We start from the raw sequence: 23,013 nt of genomic DNA, 5'->3' as shown, positions 1-23,013 counted from the left end.
AGATACAAGAAGAAGAGGAAACATAATATAGACAGGTTGGAAGGCACAATTACAAGTGGGCAATGGATATGAATGAAGGGTCAAATGAGAGCAACAAGACTCAAGATTATACAATAGACACAAGGAATGATGATGGATTCATAAGTGATATAGAAGATGCATAAGAAACGTTGGAAGTAGATTTAGGGATAGTAGTAAAAGACATAGAAATTTGTGATGAAGAGATTAGGAAGAAAGACATGGAAGAGAGGACAATAAGAAGTAAAGAGGTGTTTGTTGGAGTAGCAGTGGTTGAAAAGGATGGATGCAAAGAGATGCAAGGTGAAGACATTGCAGCAAAGGAATTGGACAGAGGTGCAAGCAGTAATGAAATGGATGAAGATTTGTGGATATAACTCACAACAATAGAGCAAGAGTGGAAAAGCAAGCTTAAAAATATGAAGATAAATGGAACAACGAAATATGCATAGAGGACAAGTGTAATTCAGAATGACGAAGTTGTTGAAGCTAAGATGGAATGCAGAATAATGTCTGTGGATGCTAGTAGTGATATTGTGAAGCCTTATTTGGAAGAAGTGGAAAATGATTGGATGGTGGCCATTGTGGAGGCAAAGCTAGAAAAGATGTTGAATGAGATTGTGGATGCAGAAAATGAGGTAGTTAGAGTAGCTATAATAGATACTACAAATGTTGGAATGTTAGTGTATGGGGTTAGTGATTTTGAAGACATGGAGATCATAGATTCCCAAATAACCATTTATGTTGATGAATGGGTGAGGAGAAGATATTGGAGGAGTATGGTAAACAACAAGGAAAACTGCAGTAAGCAACTCTGTTGGAGGAGTGTAACATTGGTTCTAGAGCAATCATGGAAGAAATGAAAGAAAAGTATAGAGGCAAGTGTTGATTTAATCGCCTCATGTGCAGGAGCACATGATCTTTTTTTCCTGTGGGGAGTCTGATGCAGGGGCATTGAGCTGTTTTCTATAATTGACTCGTTTGGTCTTATTGTTAGCTTTAGTTTTGTAGATTATGATGTGTGTTTTAACACGTCATAGGGCATCTATATTGGAGATAAGGTCGGCTATACTCTATTGTGTGGTTTTAGCCCATGGTTTTGTAATACCGTTTGACGGTTTATTGTATTATATCTCCTATATATGAGGTGCGTGAGATAGAGGTTGTGTGTAAGAGTCTTATGGCTCTTATGGCTATTGAGTTACCTCTGAATCTCTGATTAGTGGTACTCCTGCGAAGAGCTTGCTCTGCAAATACATTGTAATTTGTTTTTGATTGCTGAATAATATATTGGGTGGCTTTTGGAGTGTGGGGTTTTTCTCCCGAAAGGGTTTTTACCACATAAATCACCGTGTTGTGGTATAAATGCTATTATGTTTATTTATGTTAAGTTTTGTAACTATTGTAATGATCTAAAAAAGTTTTTGCATTACCCTCCTCTCAAGGTTAATGTAGGAAGATGTTCTACTACTTAACTTTCTTACACATACTATGTTCACCTTAGCCTATATAACCAAGGGGCCCCCCTTATAATCATACACACATATCATGTAATTATATTGTATCATTTACATCCTTTGGTAGAATATCATTATTATTTCATTGTTGATCTCTCTTGTGCTTTCCTGGAGTACCTAGATCTTGGGTGACTATTATCTTTGACTAATCTTGCATGGTATAGAGCATTCTATACCAACTCTTACACCCCCTCTCTTTATTACTTGTCTTTGCAACCTTTCTCACTCACTTTTTCACTTTCTCCCTCCCTCCCCCCCTCTCTCTCTCTCTCTCTCCCCCTCTATCTATATCTTATTATATCTACCTCTCTCTTATGCACTTTGTCTCTTCTACTCTATGTATCCATCTCTCTATTTCTCCCCCCCCCCTCTCTCTCCATTTCTCTCTAACTCCCTCTATTCCTCTATCTGTCTTTCAATCCATATCTTTCTCTACCTCTATCTCCCTATGTCTCTCCCCACTCCATATATATATATATATATATATATATATATATATATATTGTTCTATCCTTCTCTCTCTCTCCTCCCTTTTCTTCTCTAAGCTATCCATCTCTACAATCTATTTCCCTCTCCCCCTTTCTCCCCTATTCTATCCCTCTCCCTCCTCTACATATCTCTCCCCCTTTCTTTCCCCCCTCTCTATTTCTTCCCATATCCATCTCATTGCTCCCTCACTATCCCCTATATCTATCTCTCTATCTTTAACTCTCTCCCCCTTTCTCTTCCCATGTATCTCCATCTCTCTTTGTTCCAATCTCTCTCTCTCTCTCTCTCTCTCTCTCTCTCTCTCTCTCTCTCTCTCTCTCTCTCTCTCTCTCTCTCTCCATCTTTGTTTGTCTATATGGCCCCCCTCTCTTTGTCTCCCTCCCTTTCCCCCTCTCTTTATACCTACTTATATCTCTATCCCACCTCTCTCTATATATTGTTCTACCTCTCTCCCTCTCTCCTCTTTCTTCTTCTTCTCTCTCTCCATCTCTATAATCTCTTTCCCTCTCTCCCTCTCTCCCCCAATTGTCTCCCTCTCTCTCCTCTACCTATCTCTCTCCCTTTCTCTCCTGCCTCTCTATCTCTTCCCATATCAGTCCCCTTGCTCCCTTGCTATCCCCTATATCTATCTCTCTATCTCTAACTCTTTGCCCCTTTCTCTCTCTCTCTCTCTCTATATATATATATATATATATATATTATATACTCTCCTCTCTCTCTCTCTCTCTATATATATATTTTATATACTCTCTCTCTCTCTATCTATCTATATATATATATTCTCTCCCTCTCTCTCTCTCTAGACCTTTATATCTACCTCTTTCCTCTCTATCTTCATATCTCCATATTTCATCTCCCCCCCCCCCTCTCTACCTCTCTCCCCCTCTTCTTATTGTAAACATAACATGAGCTTGTCGGTAATGGAGCTTGATTATCTTTTTGGTTCAGAGGGTTTATTTTAGTTGTGTTTGGATCCTTGTAAGCGGATGCATAGTTGATTTGGAGCTATCACTTCTCCATTGGGACCTTTGTTGCACATACAACATCATTTCCTAAATGGGCTACTATTGATATCATGCATTGCATAAATGTATGCAAAAAAAAATAGACCAAAATTTTCCCTATTTGACCTTCCATACCTCTTTGACATACATACTCGAACATCAAAATGTGATTGCTAGTACACATAATTTAAAAAAAAAGACATCTCAATAAATATTAACTTTATTACCTATTTTACTTTAATAAATGTTCTATTTTCTTTCCCCGTTTTTTCCCTCAAAATTTACATGGCAACAAAAAATTTATAATTTAAACATTACGAAAAGGAAATTTTTTTGACAAGACGAACCTAGTAATTACTAAAAATTTCAGTTAGTTAACCGGCTGCATGGGAGCTGCTGTATTCATTTGCTGTTAATCGGTTGGCAGGGGAGCATTCTCATGTCCATTCCCAGTTTCGTCCACTGAAAATATGGCTACTCGGGTATGCTTCATACTTCACTTTTTTTTTGAATAATAGTTTTTAGCTTGGTTTATTTACAGTGAATGCTAAAAGTTTCTTAAAATTCAAAACTTCCACTTTTATTTTTCTGGTCTCGATTGTTTCCTGTTAATAACTTTATGTGGATTTGTGCATCTGAATTTTCAGCCCTCGCGTTTCTGCTAAGTTATCGTGTTTGTGAAAGCAATTCCTATATTAAACATGCACTTCATCGCTGATTTATCTTATGACTCCAATATGCATATGCTATCTTTTATATATAGCAAACTGCCTGATAGTTGCGTGTGTAGGTGTCATAAACTCTTTGGCGAAGAACATTATGCCATACAGAACCATAATCAGAATATAGTCATATTTGTTTTGCAGACATTGTGATCTGCCTCACATCTGGAACATTACAGACATCCATTATTTTGCTATCATCTGGTGTACTATTATCACTACCAGCAATAAGAAGAGCAGAATCATCTGTTGGCTGCTAAATACTCTCATCATCTGCCTTGCCAAGCACTTAGAGCAAACCACCATCCCTAGCTATAGTAGATACACTCCTTTGGCTTTTTCTCCTTGTCTTTGTGACCACCCCTGTTACAAGAACCTTTCTTGTTCCGATTGCCACTACTTTTTTTGATCTTCCCTTGGATGCATGTCACTAATATGAGTTCGGGATTTACTTTATCCATGTTGGCTGATTGTGTGTTGACAAGGCAAGTTTGGCATAAGTGGGCAAAATTTGGCCTAGTGACGGCGTAGGTCTCTCATCCCAATTTTTCTTGGTTTTTAAATTTTCCGGTGAAACCACAAGAACCAATCTGAAAATGCCTCTTGTCTGCACAAGATGACATCATTGCTACAGTACTCAACGATGTCACTTACTACAGTAAGCGCCTAACACAAGTCGATGTTATAACAAAAACACACCAAGGGGAATTGGCCTGATGACTTGTAAACGCCGAATGTTTTTGTGGGTTGATAGGCACCACGTAGGCTAAGCCTGCTCACTTAACATTGCTGGTTGGGATTATAAATATTACCCGCTTGAAATTTTCCCTGGCACATACTTTTGCATTTGACAATCCTCTACGCTTTGACCTTAGGCTGCCATGCAATTTGCCGTTTAGCTCTATGGGTTGAAACCTTTTGAGGCTATTGCAAGGGTTAAGATGGATGAATTTTATTGGGAGCAAAAAATAGACCCACCAAAATTTTGCAAGAAATGAAATGTGAAAATGAATGTGCATGGATGGAGGTCCTTTCAGAAAATCTACTTTTCCTATACAAAAAGACTTTTGGGTCAGCAGAGCCTCATAAAATTTTCTTTGAAGAACTCCTATAATCTCCAAATTTCACCAGTAATACAGATTCGAAGTCAAATAGTATTTTTTGCTCATGAAATTTATTGTATCTTCATTTCTCAAAAACTTGATTGCCGTTCCTCCTTAGCAATAGGAGTCCTAATCCTAGGGAGTTTTCAGACCCAAAGCTCTGGCACCATGTGGGATTAGTGACCTATATCCATAATTGAACGAAGTATAAACTCCACTCTCATGGATTAGAATACCAACATGTTGGTGATGTCAAGAGAATATTACAACATAGAATGCAAAGCGGGAAAACTAATGTTTGATATGTTGGGAGTGGGAGGCATTGCTTCTATTTATATGCCATTCAAGGTAAATCTTATGGGTCGGATAGGTGTATAATGCCCCTTTCCTAATTTGCCCTAGAATTGGAATTGTAACAAATCAGGGTAGGGTTACATCTTACCAAGTAAAATATCCCTTTAAATAATGTTATTCTGAATTTGAATCCTGCAACCATAACATAAGAAACTAATACAATATATGTATATCTAATTACTAGGGTTAGACAAGATCACACTGCATTCAACTACTATCCATAATATTATTATGCATGCATATTGGGTTTTGGAAGAAGAGACATGATAGGTCCGCCCGAAGCCATTTCTACACTAAGCCTAATAGTGGATATCTCCCGGAGCTCTCTTTGCTTGCTTAGCGGCTTGAACCTGCTTTCCCCATCAATGTCTCATCTTCCTAAAAACAAGTGCCATCTTGCGGAGTTGGGCGAGGGTCGTAAGGGAGTTCCTTGGCTCTTCTATGTAAGTGCCCTTTGGCCTACTTACTTAGCCCTCTTAAGCTCTAGCACCATGTGGGATTAGTGACCTATATCCATAATTGAACGAAGTATAAACTCCACTCTCATGGATTAGAAAACCAACATCTTGGTGATGTCAAGAGAATATCACAACATATAATGCAAGGCGGAAAAACTAATGTTTGATATGTTGGGAGTATGAGTCATAGCTTCTATTTATACACCATTCAAGTTAAATCTTATGGGTCGGACAGGTGTATAATGCCCCCTTCCTAATTTGCCCTAGAAGTGCAATTGTAACAAATCAGGGTTAGGGTTACATCTTACCAAGTAAAATATCCCTTTTAATAATGCAATTCTGAATTTGAATCCTGCAATCATAACATAAGAATCTTATACAATATATGTATATTTAATTACTAGGGTCAGACAAGATCACATTGTTGGTGTTGGAAATAAGCCACACCCGGACCGACGATGGACTGGTCCAAGAGGGGCCAGTAGCTCAGTCGTAGAGCACTCCAGCAACGATGGAAGGTCCTAGGTTCGAGTCCTAGCTGGTCCATGTCTCAACATGGTATCAGAGCCAGGTCCAGGCTAGGAGCCCCAAGCACAAGAGAGGTGTGGCTTAAGGGGGGGTGTTGGTGTTGGAAATAAGCCACACCCGGACCGACGATGGACTGGTCCAAGAGGGGCCAGTAGCTCAGTCATAGAGCACTTCAGCAACGATGGAAGGTCCTAGGTTCGAGTCCTAGCTGGTCCATGTCTCAACACACATTGCATTCAACTACTATCCATAATATTATTATACATGCATATTGGGTTTTGGAAGAAGAGACATGATAGGTCCGCCCGAAGCCATTTCTACACTAAGCCCAAGAGTAGATATCTGCCAGAGCCCTCTTTGCTTGCTTAGTGGCTTGTACCTGCTTTCCCCATCAATGTCACATCTTCCTAAAAACAAGTGCCATCTTGCGGAGTTGGGTGGGGGCCGTAAGGGGGGTCCTTGGCTCTTCTATGTAAGTGCCCTCTGGCCTACTTACTTAACCCTCTTATACCCCTTTTGCTTACACCCTAGGCCCTTCCTACAAGGTGGGTTTCAGACAAACAAGCACACCTTATACTCTATCATGTGAACATATACTTAAGCATTCTCTACTATGCATAAGCAACATGTATATATATAAGACAATGTTTACCAGAAATATCATGTATACCACCGAATATAGGCTTTGGTAATGATAATCTGTGATAACTAGAAATTTGCTGTGATGAACTGGAATTGTCTCCTTCATGATTGCTGCTCTCTATCTAATGGGAAATGATTTACTCTTCCTGATCGTACTTGAGTGATTCGATGATGCTGATGAGTGCTTCTGCTGATGATTCGATCTGCAGATTCTATTTTTAGTCTTCTCAGAATATATTCAGGTCAGTGGTAATAATATATTTATGTTTTCTGCAGTTTTTAAATTTATATCTGCTGTGATGGATATGTTCCCCTCTGCCTTTCCTCTTTCTATTCCTTCATACCATTCCAAATGACGCAATTCCTCCAAGGGGGGATGACTTATCCCAAGAGATGTGACTATTGGGAGGGGTCGGCCATCATATGAGTCGGCCACTCATAATAATTTGTTAATGATTATTATTATTTAGTCGTCCCTCTTCACTGAATACTATTATAATTATTATTATTATTATTTTATCCATACTAATAGTTGGCCTTATTATGTCTTACCGCCTAAATTTACAATACTGCAATTTGTATTTAAGGGCTGTTAACCCAAATCTGATTGGGCATGACAAGGTGCTAATCGTGAGATAAATACAAATTACACAAGTACCCTCAAGGTACACATTCACCCATGGAAGTTACATGTACAACTCACATTTGACCTAATGGTATACCACAATTGTTGGTAACTCTCTAGGAGAGAACCCATGTACTCTCTTGAACGAAGAACAACCTCAGAATGATTGACAATGTTATTTTGAGGAAATTCTGCTTGATGCAATATCAATTGTAAGTACAATTGCCATGGTCGATCTTGTACAAAACATGGCTGAAATTTTCCAAGACTATAATTCTGAAGATGTTATGTAGAACCATATTCAAATTTTGTCCCCAATATTTTTACAGTACATAAAAGTGGCTTAAGAGTTTGGAGGTGATAGAAAACTGCAATCCATGCAATAGAACAAAATTTTTGAAGAACAGTTTGCATTATAATATTATATGAAACATCTTCATGCTTTTACAAGCAATAAAATACACCATTTAAGAATGTGTATCTAAAATTAAAACATAAAATTTATTATTATGTGCTGCCAAGGCAAATTAGTAACTGTTGAAGGCTGATACGTATATTTACCATAATGTTCTGCTTAGACCTGGCAAGTTGACAAACATAGTGTTCATTTACATATTTGGCTGCCTTCTTAGCCATACTTGGAAAGTAACACTGTGATTCTAATTTCTGAAGAGTTCCATATCTCCCCAAATTCCCACCAAGACCGCAAGCATATTCCTCTTGAAGAAGCACCTCCCTCATTATACAATTTGCCATGCACAGTTACTTCCCACAACAGAAAGATCCATTCTGCACCACAAATTATGATAGGCACTCCTAACTTCTATCTTGAGTTTTCTGCAATATCCATAAGCTGCTACAAAATCTGGATCAACATCATAAGTTTTCTTAAACTGTTCAAAGCCCACCACATCATTGGAATAGTAATCACCAACATTCTACATTGGCTGAAAGCATACACTACTATATTCTTTCCTTGCCTTATGCTGGGTTGCGAAAGAAAAGCTTTGCAAATAATACAACCCAGTTGGCCTGTTTTTGTAGCTTATTTTGTGTCTGCAAATATTTGTGGTAAGAAATGTTCTGAAACAATCTGTTGTTAACAGCGATTAAGTTATGTAGAAATTATATAGATCAAAGGCTATGATCGTGGCTGAAGGAAAGTCAGTAACCATGAAATAAATCAGCGATTCTTTAAAGAATGTAATTAAGGATAATAGACAATAATTATCAATTGTTAAATGATCAAAATAGCAAGCGATTTATAAAGGAGATCTCCCTTCAAGAACAGCGATTACAAAGATTGATTAAAACTTGGTAAAAAAGATAAAGCGGCGATGTATGTTAATATGAATAAAACATTAAAACAGCGATTATCTTTATTGAAAAGGTGTGAATTATTTTAAGGTTATGTCTTATGTGGAAAGAGATGTCCCTAAGGAAATCACTTCTCTTGGGGAAGATATAAGAGTATATTGAGAAGTTTGTGTGAAAGAAAGGAAAATGGAAGGGAAGGATCGAGTGGAAATAGAAAATAAGAAATCTGAACATCAAGGAAGTGAATTGACTATTAAGCAGAAACAAGAATAAATATTAGTAAAGGAAATCAAATAGGTAAGTTTGAATTAGAAAAGAATTCAGAAATAAAATAACAACAGTCTATAATATAAAGCTACATTACCAGCCAAAGTACGTGTTGTCATTTTATGACACCCTTGGTCCATCAAAGAGAGCCGATCAAAGATATGTTCCATGGACCAGCGCTGCCCCAGTTGATCAGAGAGAAAGACAGTGGAGTTATGAAGTGTGAAGTGTTGTCTTGCCTGGAGGAAGTTCCTTCTCTTTGCCTTCTCTTCTTTTCTTCTCCGGAACTCTGGAACCCCGAGGTTCCGAAGTTCCCTTTGCTTCCTTTTTTTTCATGTTCCCCGGAACTCCGGAACCTCGATGTTTCGAAGTTCTTTCTCTTTGCCTTCTCTTCTTTTCTTCTCCGGAACTCTGGAACCTCGAGGTTCCGAAGTTCCCTCCTCGTCTTCTTCCCTTCCTCGGAACTCTGGAACCTCCCGAGGTTCCAAAGTTCCTTCCCTTTGCTGCCTCTCCTTTCTCCTTCGCGGAACTCCGGAACCCCGAGGTTCCAAAGTCCTTCTCTTTGCCTTTCCCTCTTCTCTGGAACTTCGAAACGTCGAGGTTCCGAAGTTCCTTCCTTAGCCTTTTTTTTCAGTTCGCTAGAACTCCGGAACCCCGAGGTTCCGTAGTTCCTTTGCTAGGTCTCCCCTTTTCCTTTTGCTTAGTCTCTTCTTCCCTTTCCCGGAACTCCAGAACCCCAAGGTTCCAAAGTTCTCCTTCCCCTTCAGGTTCCGGAGTTCTCTCCCTGTTGGCTTGAGCTATTCTATGTTCTTTCACTTCTCTTGTATTTATCTTGCATTTTTGCAACTGTAAGTCTGGCCATTGGCCTTATAATGAATTGAAATCGCCATTCTTGCCTTCCTTCAACTTATGTATGCTGTGTATGTTTCCTTACCTTGATCATAGGCGTATGTTTTGTGGCTCTTCTCTCATATATGCTGTGTTAATTTATTTCTGAGTGTGACTTGTGGGAAACCTTCTCCCCTCTTGACATTCAACGAATTCTAACCTCCATACATGCATTGGGGTCACTCATACAATTGGAGTTTGTGCATCTCCTGGGTATTTCAGTTGATTCTTTGTGTCATTTCGGGTAGGGAGAGAAACAATCTCTTCTTGGTGCATCACCTCCTTTTTATTTTAAGCATTTCTCTCTTCCCTTTTCCTCTGCAAGTTGTTAGGGTAGGTTTAGGAGTAAGTTTTGAAGTGTTGAGTTGGTTCAACACCTGCACTTGGATTGAGAAGGAAGCCGACCTTCTCCGGAGACTCAACCCCCTTGTGCAAGGTCCCACACTTCGGGGTTGTTTCCATGTTTCACAAGGTTGTTGAGTTGATAGCTCAGCGAGGGTGCAAGCTTTTGTGCTAACAATTTTTGGCACGCCCGATGGGACTTAATTTCAACATACATGCTAAGGATTCAGTGCTATTCTTAGTGTCTCAACCTTTAGAGGCAGTTATTTCTCAAGAACTTGGCGACTCTGCTCAACAAGTCCAGTTTCTTGTGCGTGACTAGTTTCTAACTCTGGACCCCGAAACCCCCAGGTTCCCAAGTCATCGCAACTCTTGCAACTCCGGAAGTTCAGAACCCCCAGGTTCCAAAGTTCGCAACTCCGAAAGTTCGGAACCCCCAAGTTTCGAAGTGCCTAAGTCGGGAACCCCGAAACCCCGAGGTTCTGAAGTCTCTGCTCACAGGTCCAGTGCTTTTCACGACTTGTTGCTGATTTCATGCCCAGAATTCATACAAGGGCGTCTTCTAGAGGTAGTTTCCAGTTCGAAGAACTCTCATCTTCAGGTTGTAGAAGGCAAGGAGGTAGACCTTCATTATCACCAGTTAGGGAGGTCAAGGTTGTAAACACTCCATCTCCTAGGTTTCATTATACCCCTCCATTTACAAGACCATTACTATCAAGGGCTCCCACCACTCATATCAATAGACCATTGTTTCACATGGCAAGAAATCAGGTTTTTGTTACCTTCAATGGGGGGAGTCCCCTTATTTTGACTCAATGGAATGATATACCAGTGGCTGCGTTAAAGAGCATACCATACTTCACTGGTGAAACAGCTACTACGCCCATTGAGCACATTCAAGACATTGCGAACATCTGCTCCGTCCATAATATCACTCAGGATGATGTTGTTGTCAGACTCCTAGCCACATCTTTGAAAGGCAAAGCTTTGCAGTGGTATAGAGGGTTGCCATCTAGCTCCATTCACAATTGGGATGAATTGGGGGAGAGGTTTTGCAACCATTTCGAAGACAAAAGTGATCACCTATCACTTGTGGAGCAGTTGACTACGATCAAGACGACACCTCATGAGTTCATGGGAGATTTCAATTTCAGATTCCATAAGACATGGAATAGAATTCCTGCTCTAGTGAAGCCATCTCCAAATCATGCCTTCTTGTATTACCTTAGAGCTCTCACCAGCGATATAGCTGTCATGGTACAATCAATGGGTGGAGCCTCTTTACCGGGTGCATATGACATAGCCATAAGGGCAGAAAATTGTTTGATTCAGGCTGGGAAGATAGCTCCAAGGCCTCAAATGCCTCTCTTCCCAGAAGCTCCTACTCAACAACCCACCTTGGCTCCTATCCCCATGGTGCCCGCAGGACAATCATCCACACTCTCTACATCCTCTAATGAGTTCCATGAGGTCAAGGCTCTATTGTAAAATTTTAGCAATGAGTTGGTGACACTAAAGAGGTAACAAGCCCAGCATAGCAGGCCTTATCAAGCACAAAATCAGAACTACCAACAGAATAGGCCACCCTTTCAAGGGCAAAACCAATGGAGCAACACCAGGCCTTTGAATAGTGTGAACCCCACAACTGCAAGCAACTCAAAAGCAATAGTTCCAATGCAAAATAACCTCGCCCAAGAGCAGGATTGGTGTCAACCATGTAGTCAGCCACACAACCAAGGTGCATGCCAAAGTGGAGCGTTTGTCCAAGCCTTAGTAGTGCAGGATGAGCCGACCACTTCTGGCCAGCAATATGACCCAAATCAGCCTAGTGTTGGCACTCAGGCTTACTTGCAAGGGGATTCTACCTTTGTCAATTGGCAGGAGGTAGAGTTCTGTGGTATGAACCAAACAAATGGTGAGTCTATGCTACAATATACAAGGTCAAAGAAGAGAGCCATGGAGGCTGCCTCACCTTCAACATCAGCCCAAGCTCCAACGCCCAATATAGCTGTCCAGGATACAAGCCAAAATACCATGCAAGGGAGCAAGAGGCAGGAAGAGGCCCAAGTCGTCCAAAGAACAAAAGTAGACCTTGTAGCCTCAAGGGGCCTCTAAAATCAGCTGGTGTTCCTTTCAGCATAGTTGATCAAACGAAGAAGGCCAACCTCAATGTCACTATGTGGGAGGCCCTTTCCATCCCATCTCAAAGGGATTTGCTTAAAGAGGCACTGAAGGACGTCGACCAGTCAGGTGACGAGGGAGCAGTCAGTAGAAAGGTAGTCTCCACCAGTTTGGTGCAACCCATGGAGGAGGAAGATTCAAGCAAGATCAGCAAGCCTCCCCCCTTCTATCTCTCTTTAATCATAGGAGATAACTTAGTTCACAACTGCATGATAGATTTAGGAGCTAGTAGTTCAGTCATGCCTAAGAAGGTAGCTGATCTTCTTGGCATAGAAAATGAACCTGTGAGTAAAGGGGTGGTCCAATTAGATGGCACTTCTATTAAGATAGTAGGGGTTGTTAAAAATTTGAAGTTAACCTTGCATGCATGCCCTGGTTGCACTGTCCTGCAAGATGTATCAATCATCGACCTCCCTGCTTTCTTTGCCATTTGCCTGTCTAGAGACTTCACCGCCAAGATAGGTGGATACCTGTCTTCTGATTGGTCCCACATGCTATTTCGAACAAGGTATGGTACCAAGGTTACCATAAGGGCAGAGTCCATTGCCCAAAACCACATTGAGCCCTACACCCCTAGCCCTATAAACATGAATTGCACTTTGCATGAAGAGGGGGAGGAATGCACTGTCCGTGAGCTTGCCACTCTTTTGCAAGAGGTCCCTGATTGTTTGCTGGACAAATGGGCCAATGCTTTTCAGTTCGATCCATTAGCTGAGACTGAGGAGACTGGGCTTGGCACCTATTGTATCCATGAAGAGGATACTCGTATCCCTAACCTCATCAAGACACAAGGAGACTCAGAGGGGTTATGGAGCATTTTTTTGATGGTTCAAGAAACAAGAACGGTGCAGGTGCTGGTGTGATGCTTGTTTCTCCTGAGCAAGAGAAATTTTTCTTCTCTTTTAGGCTTCAGTTTGGTTGCACCAACAATGTCGCTGAGTATGAAGCCTTGATCCAAGGTCTCCAACTTGCACAAAGCAAAAAGATCAGATCTTTGCAAGTATTTGGAGATAGTGAGTTGGTTGTTAACCACATCCGAGCTTGAAGCATAACAAAGAGCAACCTACTCAAATCATACAAACACAAGGTTTAGGATTTGATTGAAGGATTCGAGGCCTTCAATATCCAGAGCATTCCTAGAGGTCAGAACAAGCATGCTGATAGGCTTGCAGCGGTTGGTGCTCAATTTGACATACCGGTTGGTACGAGAGAGTCCTAACTATTCTTGACATAATATAGAATGTAGATCAGGCATGGGAAGACACGCACATCTACTAGGATAGGACCATTCCACGCCATGAAGCATTGATTGAAATCCCCAGGCAAGCACTGATAGATGGTGAAGTCACAAGGGAAAATTAAGCATATGAATTCCCTTGGTGGTATTGTGCAGTGACCACAGGGAAGGAATTCTTTGGAAGGTCAAATGAAGAGTCAACTCGATTGAGAACAGCAATCAAGAACATTTAGGAAGGAATCCTCAATACAATTGAGGCATTGTTTGCAAGGAGATTGACTTATGAGGAGATGGCTGCAGATAATTTGAGAAACAGGCTGGAGGAATTCTTTTTCATGGAATCTTTCTTAGAGGATGATTTGGAGATTGTTTCCATATTCTCAAGCATCATGCGCAAAACTCAAGAGGCAATGTCAGGATGGGAAAATATTTTCAGCAGGTGTGAAAAGGATGTGGCCATTATGGAGTACAAACTCGAGATTGCGCCAAGTGTCTCTCTGGGTGAGCTTGAAATTGTCATGATCCGATTCATTGCATTTGCCGCCATAGAGAGGGACAGTGGGTGTGCTATTTTAGGTGATGAGCTATTAAATGCTTAGTGGGTGTGTTGTCTCATTAATTGTCAGATCCACTACCTTTCGTCACAAGGGTTATTTTTGGGCAAACCCTAATTAGGGTTTGCATGGTGTAATCTTGCCCTTGATTCCAGTTTGATCTTGGCCATTCATTTCCATTTTGAGGCCTATAAAAGGGGTTCGCCCCCTCATTTGTAATAGAGGGAGAATTTAATGAAATTTTTGCTAGAAACTATCAGAATAATAAAAGTAACTCATTGAATTTTGGTGATTACTTGTGTTGTTTAGGAGTTTGCATGGTTTCCTCTTGAAGTAGATTAGATTTGCTTTCCAAGTAATTAGATGAACAAGACGGATAATATTGTTTCATGGTGAAATCACTTGCTCATACCTTTTGCAAATAGATGATTTCTACTTGTAGTGTAAGGTGGGTCTGAGCCTTTTATGTGGATGTTTAACTTCGATCATTGAATGCGCATTGTTCTTCTTGATGGTGTGAAAATTCTTAGCACAACCTTTGAAGATTGCACCTCCTTTGCGTAGTTGTCTAGGTTGGCAAAACAAAGTGTGGTCAATTTAACCTAAACAGTCATTGTCTTTTGAGTTCTTTAGGATTAGGATATAATTTCTCAACCCCTTATTCTCTTTTACTTTTAGCATATTTCATTGGAATGTTTCAAAAGCACTTCTCATTGCCAAATCATTCGCAATATTTCCTTGAAGTTCAAATTTGTTTAAGTCTCTTTAAAAGATTGATTCACCTCACGTAAGTCCCTGTAATATCCCCTGCTGTTATAGAACTAAAAATGCAAGGGATATCGTCAAACACTTAGCTGGCAGCCTGCTGTTCCAAGTCTCAGTCTGTATAACCTGTGTGTTATGTGATTTCTAAACTGCAGTATAACTTGCGTGTTATGCTGTTTTGTCTGATGTAATGTGTGTTATTGACATCATAGCACTAATGCAGCTTACAAAATGACTTCTATAATGTTTAAACTAGTAGCACAATGCATGAACAATTTCTATTTAACCTTTCCAATGCATATACATAACTTTCAAAGAGAGAATATGCATCTACAGCAGACTGACATTTAATCAAACAGTTGGTATGCATCTAGAAGGTTGGAGCAACAACATATGAACTAAGAGCAACCTTATTCCTCCTTTTATTATAGATAATAGACCAGTTACAAATGAATAATGGCCAAGATTCTTGGCTGTCAATGAGGTATGTCTCAGAAATTTCTGAGTATTAATGGCAGCAAGCATTCACACATACATTATTGAATACACATGGAAAACAATGTCAGAGAGAACCTGGATGTAGCGCCTTGAACTAGAGAACAAAAAGCAAGCAATACCGAGTTTCTTTATGCCTCCTTTGTGCCAAATCAAAGCCTTCTCCAAATTGAACCGCTTCCAATCTCTCCTCAAATATGCTCCAATGAAGTCGCTCAATGCTGGTCATGAAAAAGAGAGTAATGGCCAACTAAATGAGAAATTCTAGTTGCCAAGTCAAATGTCTCCAGTGCCGTCCCTGCTCAGACTGCAGTAAATAATTTGCATCCTCGACTAACCTCCTTAGGCACTAAGAATGGTCTATTCCCTTCCTTAAGCTGAGCGCCCCAGTTAGAATGTAGAATCGCTGCCCAGATTTGTACAAACCTATGAATTCGTGGGTCTTCTTATGTCTCAACACTTGTTCGAACTGCTGCAGACCATAAAGAAATAAATGTCATCAGATTCACCTCATTTCAGTCAAGAAATGATATCGTGGGCTTCCCCTTGAATGAGCGCTCCAATTTTGGGACCACGTTGATGCATCTCAAGGGCATCATCACAAAATCGTGGCATATAGCAGTCCTGGTTCGATTTGCTTCAGACTTGATATGTGATCTGAAACCACCTTAATTCAACTACAAAATGCTTTTAGGTAAGTCGCCTAGCCCTCCTTGTGTTATTGATGCACATAGAAGTCAATTGTAATGAGCTGAAACTCTCCCTATTGTGTCTACCAGTATTCTGTCATGAAAATTCCAATAAGCACAAGTATGAAGGACTGAGATATCCTTCACTCTCAGCTGCAACCCTTCGGAAGGTCTTTCACTCCCTCAGTTATGCTATCTATGGGAGTTTTCGTTCCCAAAGATGAAGATCTGCAGAAACCCCTTGGTTCCACAAAATCCAATCAAAATCCAAATCAATAACCCCAAGCTGTCTTGTAGCTCAACTAGATCTCCCTTTATACTTTTTCAGTCCATCTCTAGAAGCTTCTAGAAATAATATTAAAATAATATTTTTTCCATTAAGTGACTTTATGATATAATATTTAATTAAGTCACTTTATTAAAGTAATTAAATATAAAGTCATCTTTTAATTTTTAATTTATTTGATAACTTTATAAATAATTAACTTAATACCATTAATTAAAATAATTAATTAAGCTATCCATGAAAAATAATACTAATTTGGACAACTTAACTAATTAAATTAATTAATTACTCTTACTCCAAAAATGGGAACATTACAGTCCCCCTTGGATTATCAGCATACATCAAGCCAAACGAGCTCATATCCAACATAAAGTCGCACGTCCGCAATAGGAACCTTGGAGTCACTTGTACGATCTTTCGCAATCTTAGCATACACGGGATTTTGCTCAAGAGAGGATAGAGTGCCCTTTGGAAACTTTATTTTGTGTTGGTGTGGTCATAAAACACCCATCAACAGGTATAGTGAACCTTACAAATATGAAATATATTCTCTTTTTGTACTTATTTAGAGTCTCGAACAATGAGTTGGAAATCATATCTTTTAACATAGAGTTAGATGTGAAGATAGAGCTTTCTATTTGTTACATCTTTTGTTTGTAATCTCGTAAAAACACATGTACCTACAATGATGTTTATAGCCCTTTGCTACTCACTGACTTTGATGCGCACATTTATTGGTCATGATATCTAGCTTTAACTTATCTAAGTCAGAGTTTTGGCTGGAAAATGTCCCATAATTGATATTAGGTGTCTTACTTTTCTATATCAAAGGAAGTCCAACAATATAGGAGGATGTTGATTAAGAGATTTGCTTAGAGGAAGTGCATTGAATACTTGTCCAATGCAATTCTCGTTTAGGTGGTCAATAGGAATTAAGAGGAGGAGGGAGGGATGGAGTGTAGGTTGACAACCAACATATAGCTATGGCCTATAGGGTGGGAGGGAGGAAGAGGGGGTCCTGACCAGTAGGAATTAAGGGAAGGAGGGAGGGATGGAGTGTAGGTTGACAACCAACACATAGCTATGCCCTATAGGGTGGGAGGGAGGAAGAGGGGGTCTGGGACCCAACCACTACTATCAAGGTAGGGCACTTGGTAGGTGACGGATCAATTCGTATATTTACTTATTAGTTTGGGTTGGTGACCAACATATAGCTATGCCCTACAGGGTGGTCGGTGGGAGGAAGAGGGGGCTGGGGTCCCAATCACCACTAGCAAGTTAGAGCACTCAATAGATGATGAATCAATTCATATATATTGCTTGTTAGTTTGGCTGGGTGACCAACTATACCTATGCTCTACGGGGTTGGTGGGAGGAAGATGGGGCTAGGGACCCAACCACCACTATCAAGGTAGGGCACTCGATAGGTGATGGATCAGTTCGTATCTCACTTATTAGTTCTTGTTGAGGTGCATGCTATCTAAAGAAAGGTCATGTGAAGATGATTTATTTATCTTCTTATATGTTAGGAGTTAAAGTGCTGCCTATGGAATCACCATTTTGAAAAGTCTCTTGTATATTATATCTTTATTTTTTCAGAGATCACATTTAGTTGAGAGTCTATTAATTGAAGGAATATATTAATTGAAGGAATATGGAATGAAATTCTAGAATGCTTGATCAAAATATTTTCATAACTACAAGTTGTTGCAATAGAGTCTATTATTGGAAGGAATATGAAATGGAATTCTACAGTGGTTGATCAATAATTTTCTGTAATTACCAGTTCTTGCTAACTAACCTTATTATACATATATTGTAAGTGACATAATTACTGGCATACAAAAGGATACAATGTTTTCAATTCTTTGCATGTGACATTATGCAATCATTGGAGTTGGTAAAATGTTCCATCTTTTCTTGTCTAGGGTATAAAATCAAGTTATATAAAGTAATGAGAAACAATTTTGAAGTTTGAATCCATTCACTTTTCCTGATTGAGGTCATGATATATTGCTTTCTGCATCACTTTTTGAGCATTTTTCATGGATGAACTGAATGCCTTGAGTTGGAGTTGAATGCCATTGAACATTTTACAGAGTATTTCTGCTGGATTCATGTAAATTACTTCTGAAAGTGGTTTGGGATGTTTCAGGTAAAAGTTGGGGCATTAGTACCACTGAAGGGGAATGATGAAGAGGATTCTTCAAGCCCAACATTACCAGTTTTCCAAGGCTCAAATATGGTTGGACGGAGCAACTTATCAATCCCTGATAAGCAAGTGAGCCGCAAACATATCATTTTGAATGGTTTTTCAGATGGGTCTGCTGAAATCACTCTGGTATGCATTTCCTTGCTATTGAGCACTTAATGTTTTGCATTTCTAATATATATGTCTATTTAACAGTTAGAAGTTCTTTATCTTATGTTGTCAGATGCAGAGGCAAAACATTAGCATGCACAGGTGTTCTTTTCGTGGATTCATACTGCTTTATATATATATATACACCATTTTTTTATGGGGTTTGAATGGTGTTCATGTATATACCATTTTTATAACTGTTAAATAATTATTACTTGAGGTCTTTCATGATTTGTGGTCGATTCTACCATTCAATTTATATCAAAAAGTATCTAGTAAGATTTTTTGTCTTTTGGCTAATTTTTTTCAAGTTAATATATCCTTCTAGCCATTCCCTCTCCTGACATCTTCTCAATTCAGTATCTATTTGATTGATTTCTTACACCTTTGTCTGGTTGACTTTGTTGTAAGTATTTTAGTCTTATATTATTAGCTCAGGTAAATAAATTATAGTACATCTAAAATAGTCATATTAAAACAGAATGCATGAATAAATCAGAACAGTTACTTCTTAGGCATACTATGAGTAGGAGAAATTAGTACTTGCTATTGTTAATTATGTATCCTCTGTTTTAATTCTAAGGGATAGGCATCTGTTTTGTTGTTTTCCTAGTTTTTCAAATAGTATTGTCTGCATGTTTTCTTTAAGACTTTAAGTCTTTATGTTCACAGATGTTCTTGTTTTGGCTAGCTTCTATTTTCTTTTTAATGCTTACTTTACACTTATCGATATATCAAGCCTATTTGATTATGTAAAAATACAGAAGAACATATACAAACTAAAAGTAACTTATGCGTTTCCATCCATAATGTCGCAGATTGTTTTGTAGGACTAAAAGCCAGATATACACAGCAATACAATCTATTTACACGCTATTTTATATTGCTGCAAATCTTAAGATGAAGCTCAATCTGATTGAATAGAGCAGAAGGATATCCATTGAAACTGGCTTGTTACCAATTGCTTCTAAGTTTTAACTAGAAGATTTTTTTTATAAACATTAAGATTATATTATCCTTCTTTTTCTAACCAATAAACATTTAAACACAATTTATATTAAAAACATGCATGTAAGTTAGCCCATGTGCCGTAGCTCTGTGGTAAGGAAAGGGAACATTACCACAGCGGGTTGCACGATTCAGTCTCTCTTGCCATTGGTAGTTCACTCTTCGTCGAACCCCACCTTCCCTAGGTTTTCTCCACCGAAAAAGCATAAAATGCCACCCCAACCACCACCCCCCACCCCCCTGCAAAAAAGAGCATGTATTGAAGTCTGCCTTAACTTTTCACATTGCATGTCATTCACATGGTTACCTTTGATCCTTTCTAACGAACTACTAAATTATTCACCATTTGTGTATTGTATAAAGGATATTCTCAAACATTCCTCCTATACTTTTATGCAATTTGATGCACCATATTGGTGATAGAATTTTATGCTTCATACAACTTGAATGCTTGTTGCTGCTTCTTTTATTGTTTTAAACATAGTTGTGCATTGGTTTTGTAATTGGTATGAAAATGACTCTGTCTAAGGTCTTGTATGGATGAATCTTCTAGTACCAAGATTTATCTTCCGGATGCTTTGGAAGTAAATGCCACTAATGACTATCAGAGTGAAGCACAAGATATCCATCACCTTCCTCAGTATAATTTATAAATGGTTTAAATCAGAATAAAGAATAAGCCAATCAAAAGAGAAGTGACCTTCTGTATGCCTTAGTAAATAAAAGGTAAGGGAAAGTTGTCTCCAGATTTTTTAAACCCTAGAAAGTGCAAAAGAGGAATGGGGAGGTACCATATGCTTTTGGGCTACCACACATCTTCCATGTGTTGCTTATCAAAGATGATGGGGCAAAATGTTAGCATAGAAACAGTTTTGCCTAATGAAAAAAGGAAGAGTACAATGCAAATTAAAAGAATCCTAGAGAGTTGTATAAAAAATAGTGATTTAAGAGAATTTAGCAAATCTCTACAAGTTCAAATGGAAGAAACTTTTGCTTGAATGATCAAATTTAACATAGTCCATCTGTAATGAACCAAACTACTGACAACACCAACATGAACCAAAATATGAAAACAAAATTTGCACTCAAAATTGTTATTCCAAACCAAAGTGTAATTGGTAAGGTTCATATTGATACCCAGGAATTTTTCTAAAATTGCTTATGAATTTCAGAAATCCAAAAGGAAAACTAATTTAACAAATGAGCTTTCTAATATTAAAAACACAATAAAGCTCTGTATTGATTATCACCAATGTTCATTACAGAGCAAACTCGAACTATCAACACCCGATACAAACGCCAAATTTAACCCGATCCACAGGAGGCGGTTAAGCCATGTCATGAGGTGCTGACCACCAAGTCAACAATCTCCCCCTCATGATCGACTAAGCCTTCAACACCCATTGAAGGGAGACTCGAACCCGTGACCCAAAGCTTTGATACCAATTGTTGGAATCGTTTGTTGTTGCGCCAAAAGCTCAAACTATCGACGCCCGATACAAACACCATATTTAATCCGACCCACGAGAGGCAGTTAAGCTATGTCACGAGTCCCCAAGGAGGTGCTGACCACCAAGTCAACATATGGATCATTAAAGTATTGAGTCCTGGGTCAACCATATCAGACAATTTTCAAGACAATAAGTCTTGCAACACTTATAAAATAGAAAGCTTCTCCAAAATTAAATGTGTCCTTTTTTATCCTCCTAAAGCAATCTTTTTGCTTTATTTTTTCAAAATGATTTATGGTTTTGCCATTGTTTTTTGATGTACTCTATTCCTAGAGTAGACTTAATCGCTTTCTGCTTTTGTTGACACAACTTTATGGTATATTCTTATCCTACTTCCTAGAATAATTTTATGCTTGATTCTCACCCTTTTCCTAGATCAGGTTTATACTTTATTCCATAGTTACAAGCCTCAGACTCTCCTCGGACTCGGCAAGCTGATTTTTGACTCGGACTCGGACTGGGCGCTGAGACTCGACAAATTGAAAAACCCAAGAAATTCAAAGATTTTTAATGATTTTAAACTTCTTTCATGCATTTTTTAATAAATAAACATTAAAGACACAACAATCTCATCAAATAGAAGCACATACACAAGTTTACATTGATCACATAAGTATAAATGCAAATTTTAGGCTTGTGCTTAAGGAAATAAATAACACATTAGAAATATAGATAGTGTCAAATGTCTATAAAATTCATGGAATATGAAATCCATGTCATCAAAAGTTCAAAACATATATCAAGTTCAGCATAAAAGCTAGAGCCTAGAAGTCTAAGGCTCAGAGGAGCCAATATCAGTCAACCCCGCAACTGTCCTACGTGTGCGCCTAAGATAGGTCCTGGAACGTTCTGTAGCCATGATCTCTGCCTGTGTCTGAGGCTCAGGGTCACGCTCAGTGACATCCATATCCTCATCCACATCATCCTCGAGGAACAAAACATATTAACCCTTTTTTTCATTTAAAATAATGTCATTTTTTTTTTTAACTTATTATTTTCTGCCTGCGCGGCAGAGTCTGACCCACGGGACTTGGGAAGTCTGCGGAGTTTGACAGACTTGGCGAGTCTGCCAAAACTCAGCGAGACTCGGCCGAGTCCGAGTCCAGAGGCCATGGGCCTCGGCAAGGGCGACCCGCCTCTGGACTTTGCGAGTCTTGAGTCTTATAACACTGCTTTATTCTTGTTCTCTTTCACACTAACAGGAGAAACAATAAAATTTATCTATAAAAACACAGTTCTTTTCTCACAAATCTAGCATATGCTCATGATCTTGGAAGAACAATTGAAAAAGCTTTTGGATCGATTCCCAATTTCTACCATCTTTTAATTGCAGGCTTCCCAATTATCTCTAATTGGGTTCTCAGAATGGCCTTTTAGTGTACTTCGGCAACAGAATGCCTTACCAGAACAAATAGCTCAATTTTTTACGTGGGATGAATATTCTTTGAATTAAATACTTATCTGGCATCATTACCTTGTGACTATTTTCAACATACACTTTCTGGCTTGCTTACCAAACTTGCAGCAGCAATGGCTGCATTTGGGGCTAACGGAGTACATGGAAAAAAAAGAGTGACATAAGGCAATAGTTATTTGAATCATTGTGAGATATCTTTCATTTAAACTATTAATGTTATGCACTGTAGGAAAA

The 23,013-nt window shown here is 39.0% G+C and overlaps 1 protein-coding gene across 2 annotated transcripts in view; it reads left to right on the top strand.

The window, feature by feature from the left end:
- Positions 1-3,341: 3,341 nt before the first annotated feature.
- The window catches only part of LOC131045353 (tyrosyl-DNA phosphodiesterase 1), a 264,425-nt gene continuing 244,753 nt past the window's right edge, over positions 3,342-23,013 (top strand). Inside the window, exons 1-2 of one of the 2 annotated variants that reach the window (XM_057978942.2) lie at positions 3,342-3,510; positions 18,637-18,822. In XM_057978942.2, the coding sequence (XP_057834925.2) occupies positions 3,499-3,510; positions 18,637-18,822 (198 nt within the window). In that variant the 5' untranslated portion in view covers positions 3,342-3,498. The remainder of the gene's footprint in view (positions 3,511-18,636; positions 18,823-23,013) is intronic. The other variant, XM_057978941.2, reaches the window with a different exon arrangement.

Source organism: Cryptomeria japonica, chromosome 8 (assembly GCF_030272615.1).
Source record: "Cryptomeria japonica chromosome 8, Sugi_1.0, whole genome shotgun sequence".
NCBI lineage: Eukaryota > Viridiplantae > Streptophyta > Pinopsida > Cupressales > Cupressaceae > Cryptomeria > Cryptomeria japonica.
The sequence above is the reverse complement of the archived record's forward strand: the minus strand, read 5'-3'. Positions and strand labels throughout refer to the sequence as shown.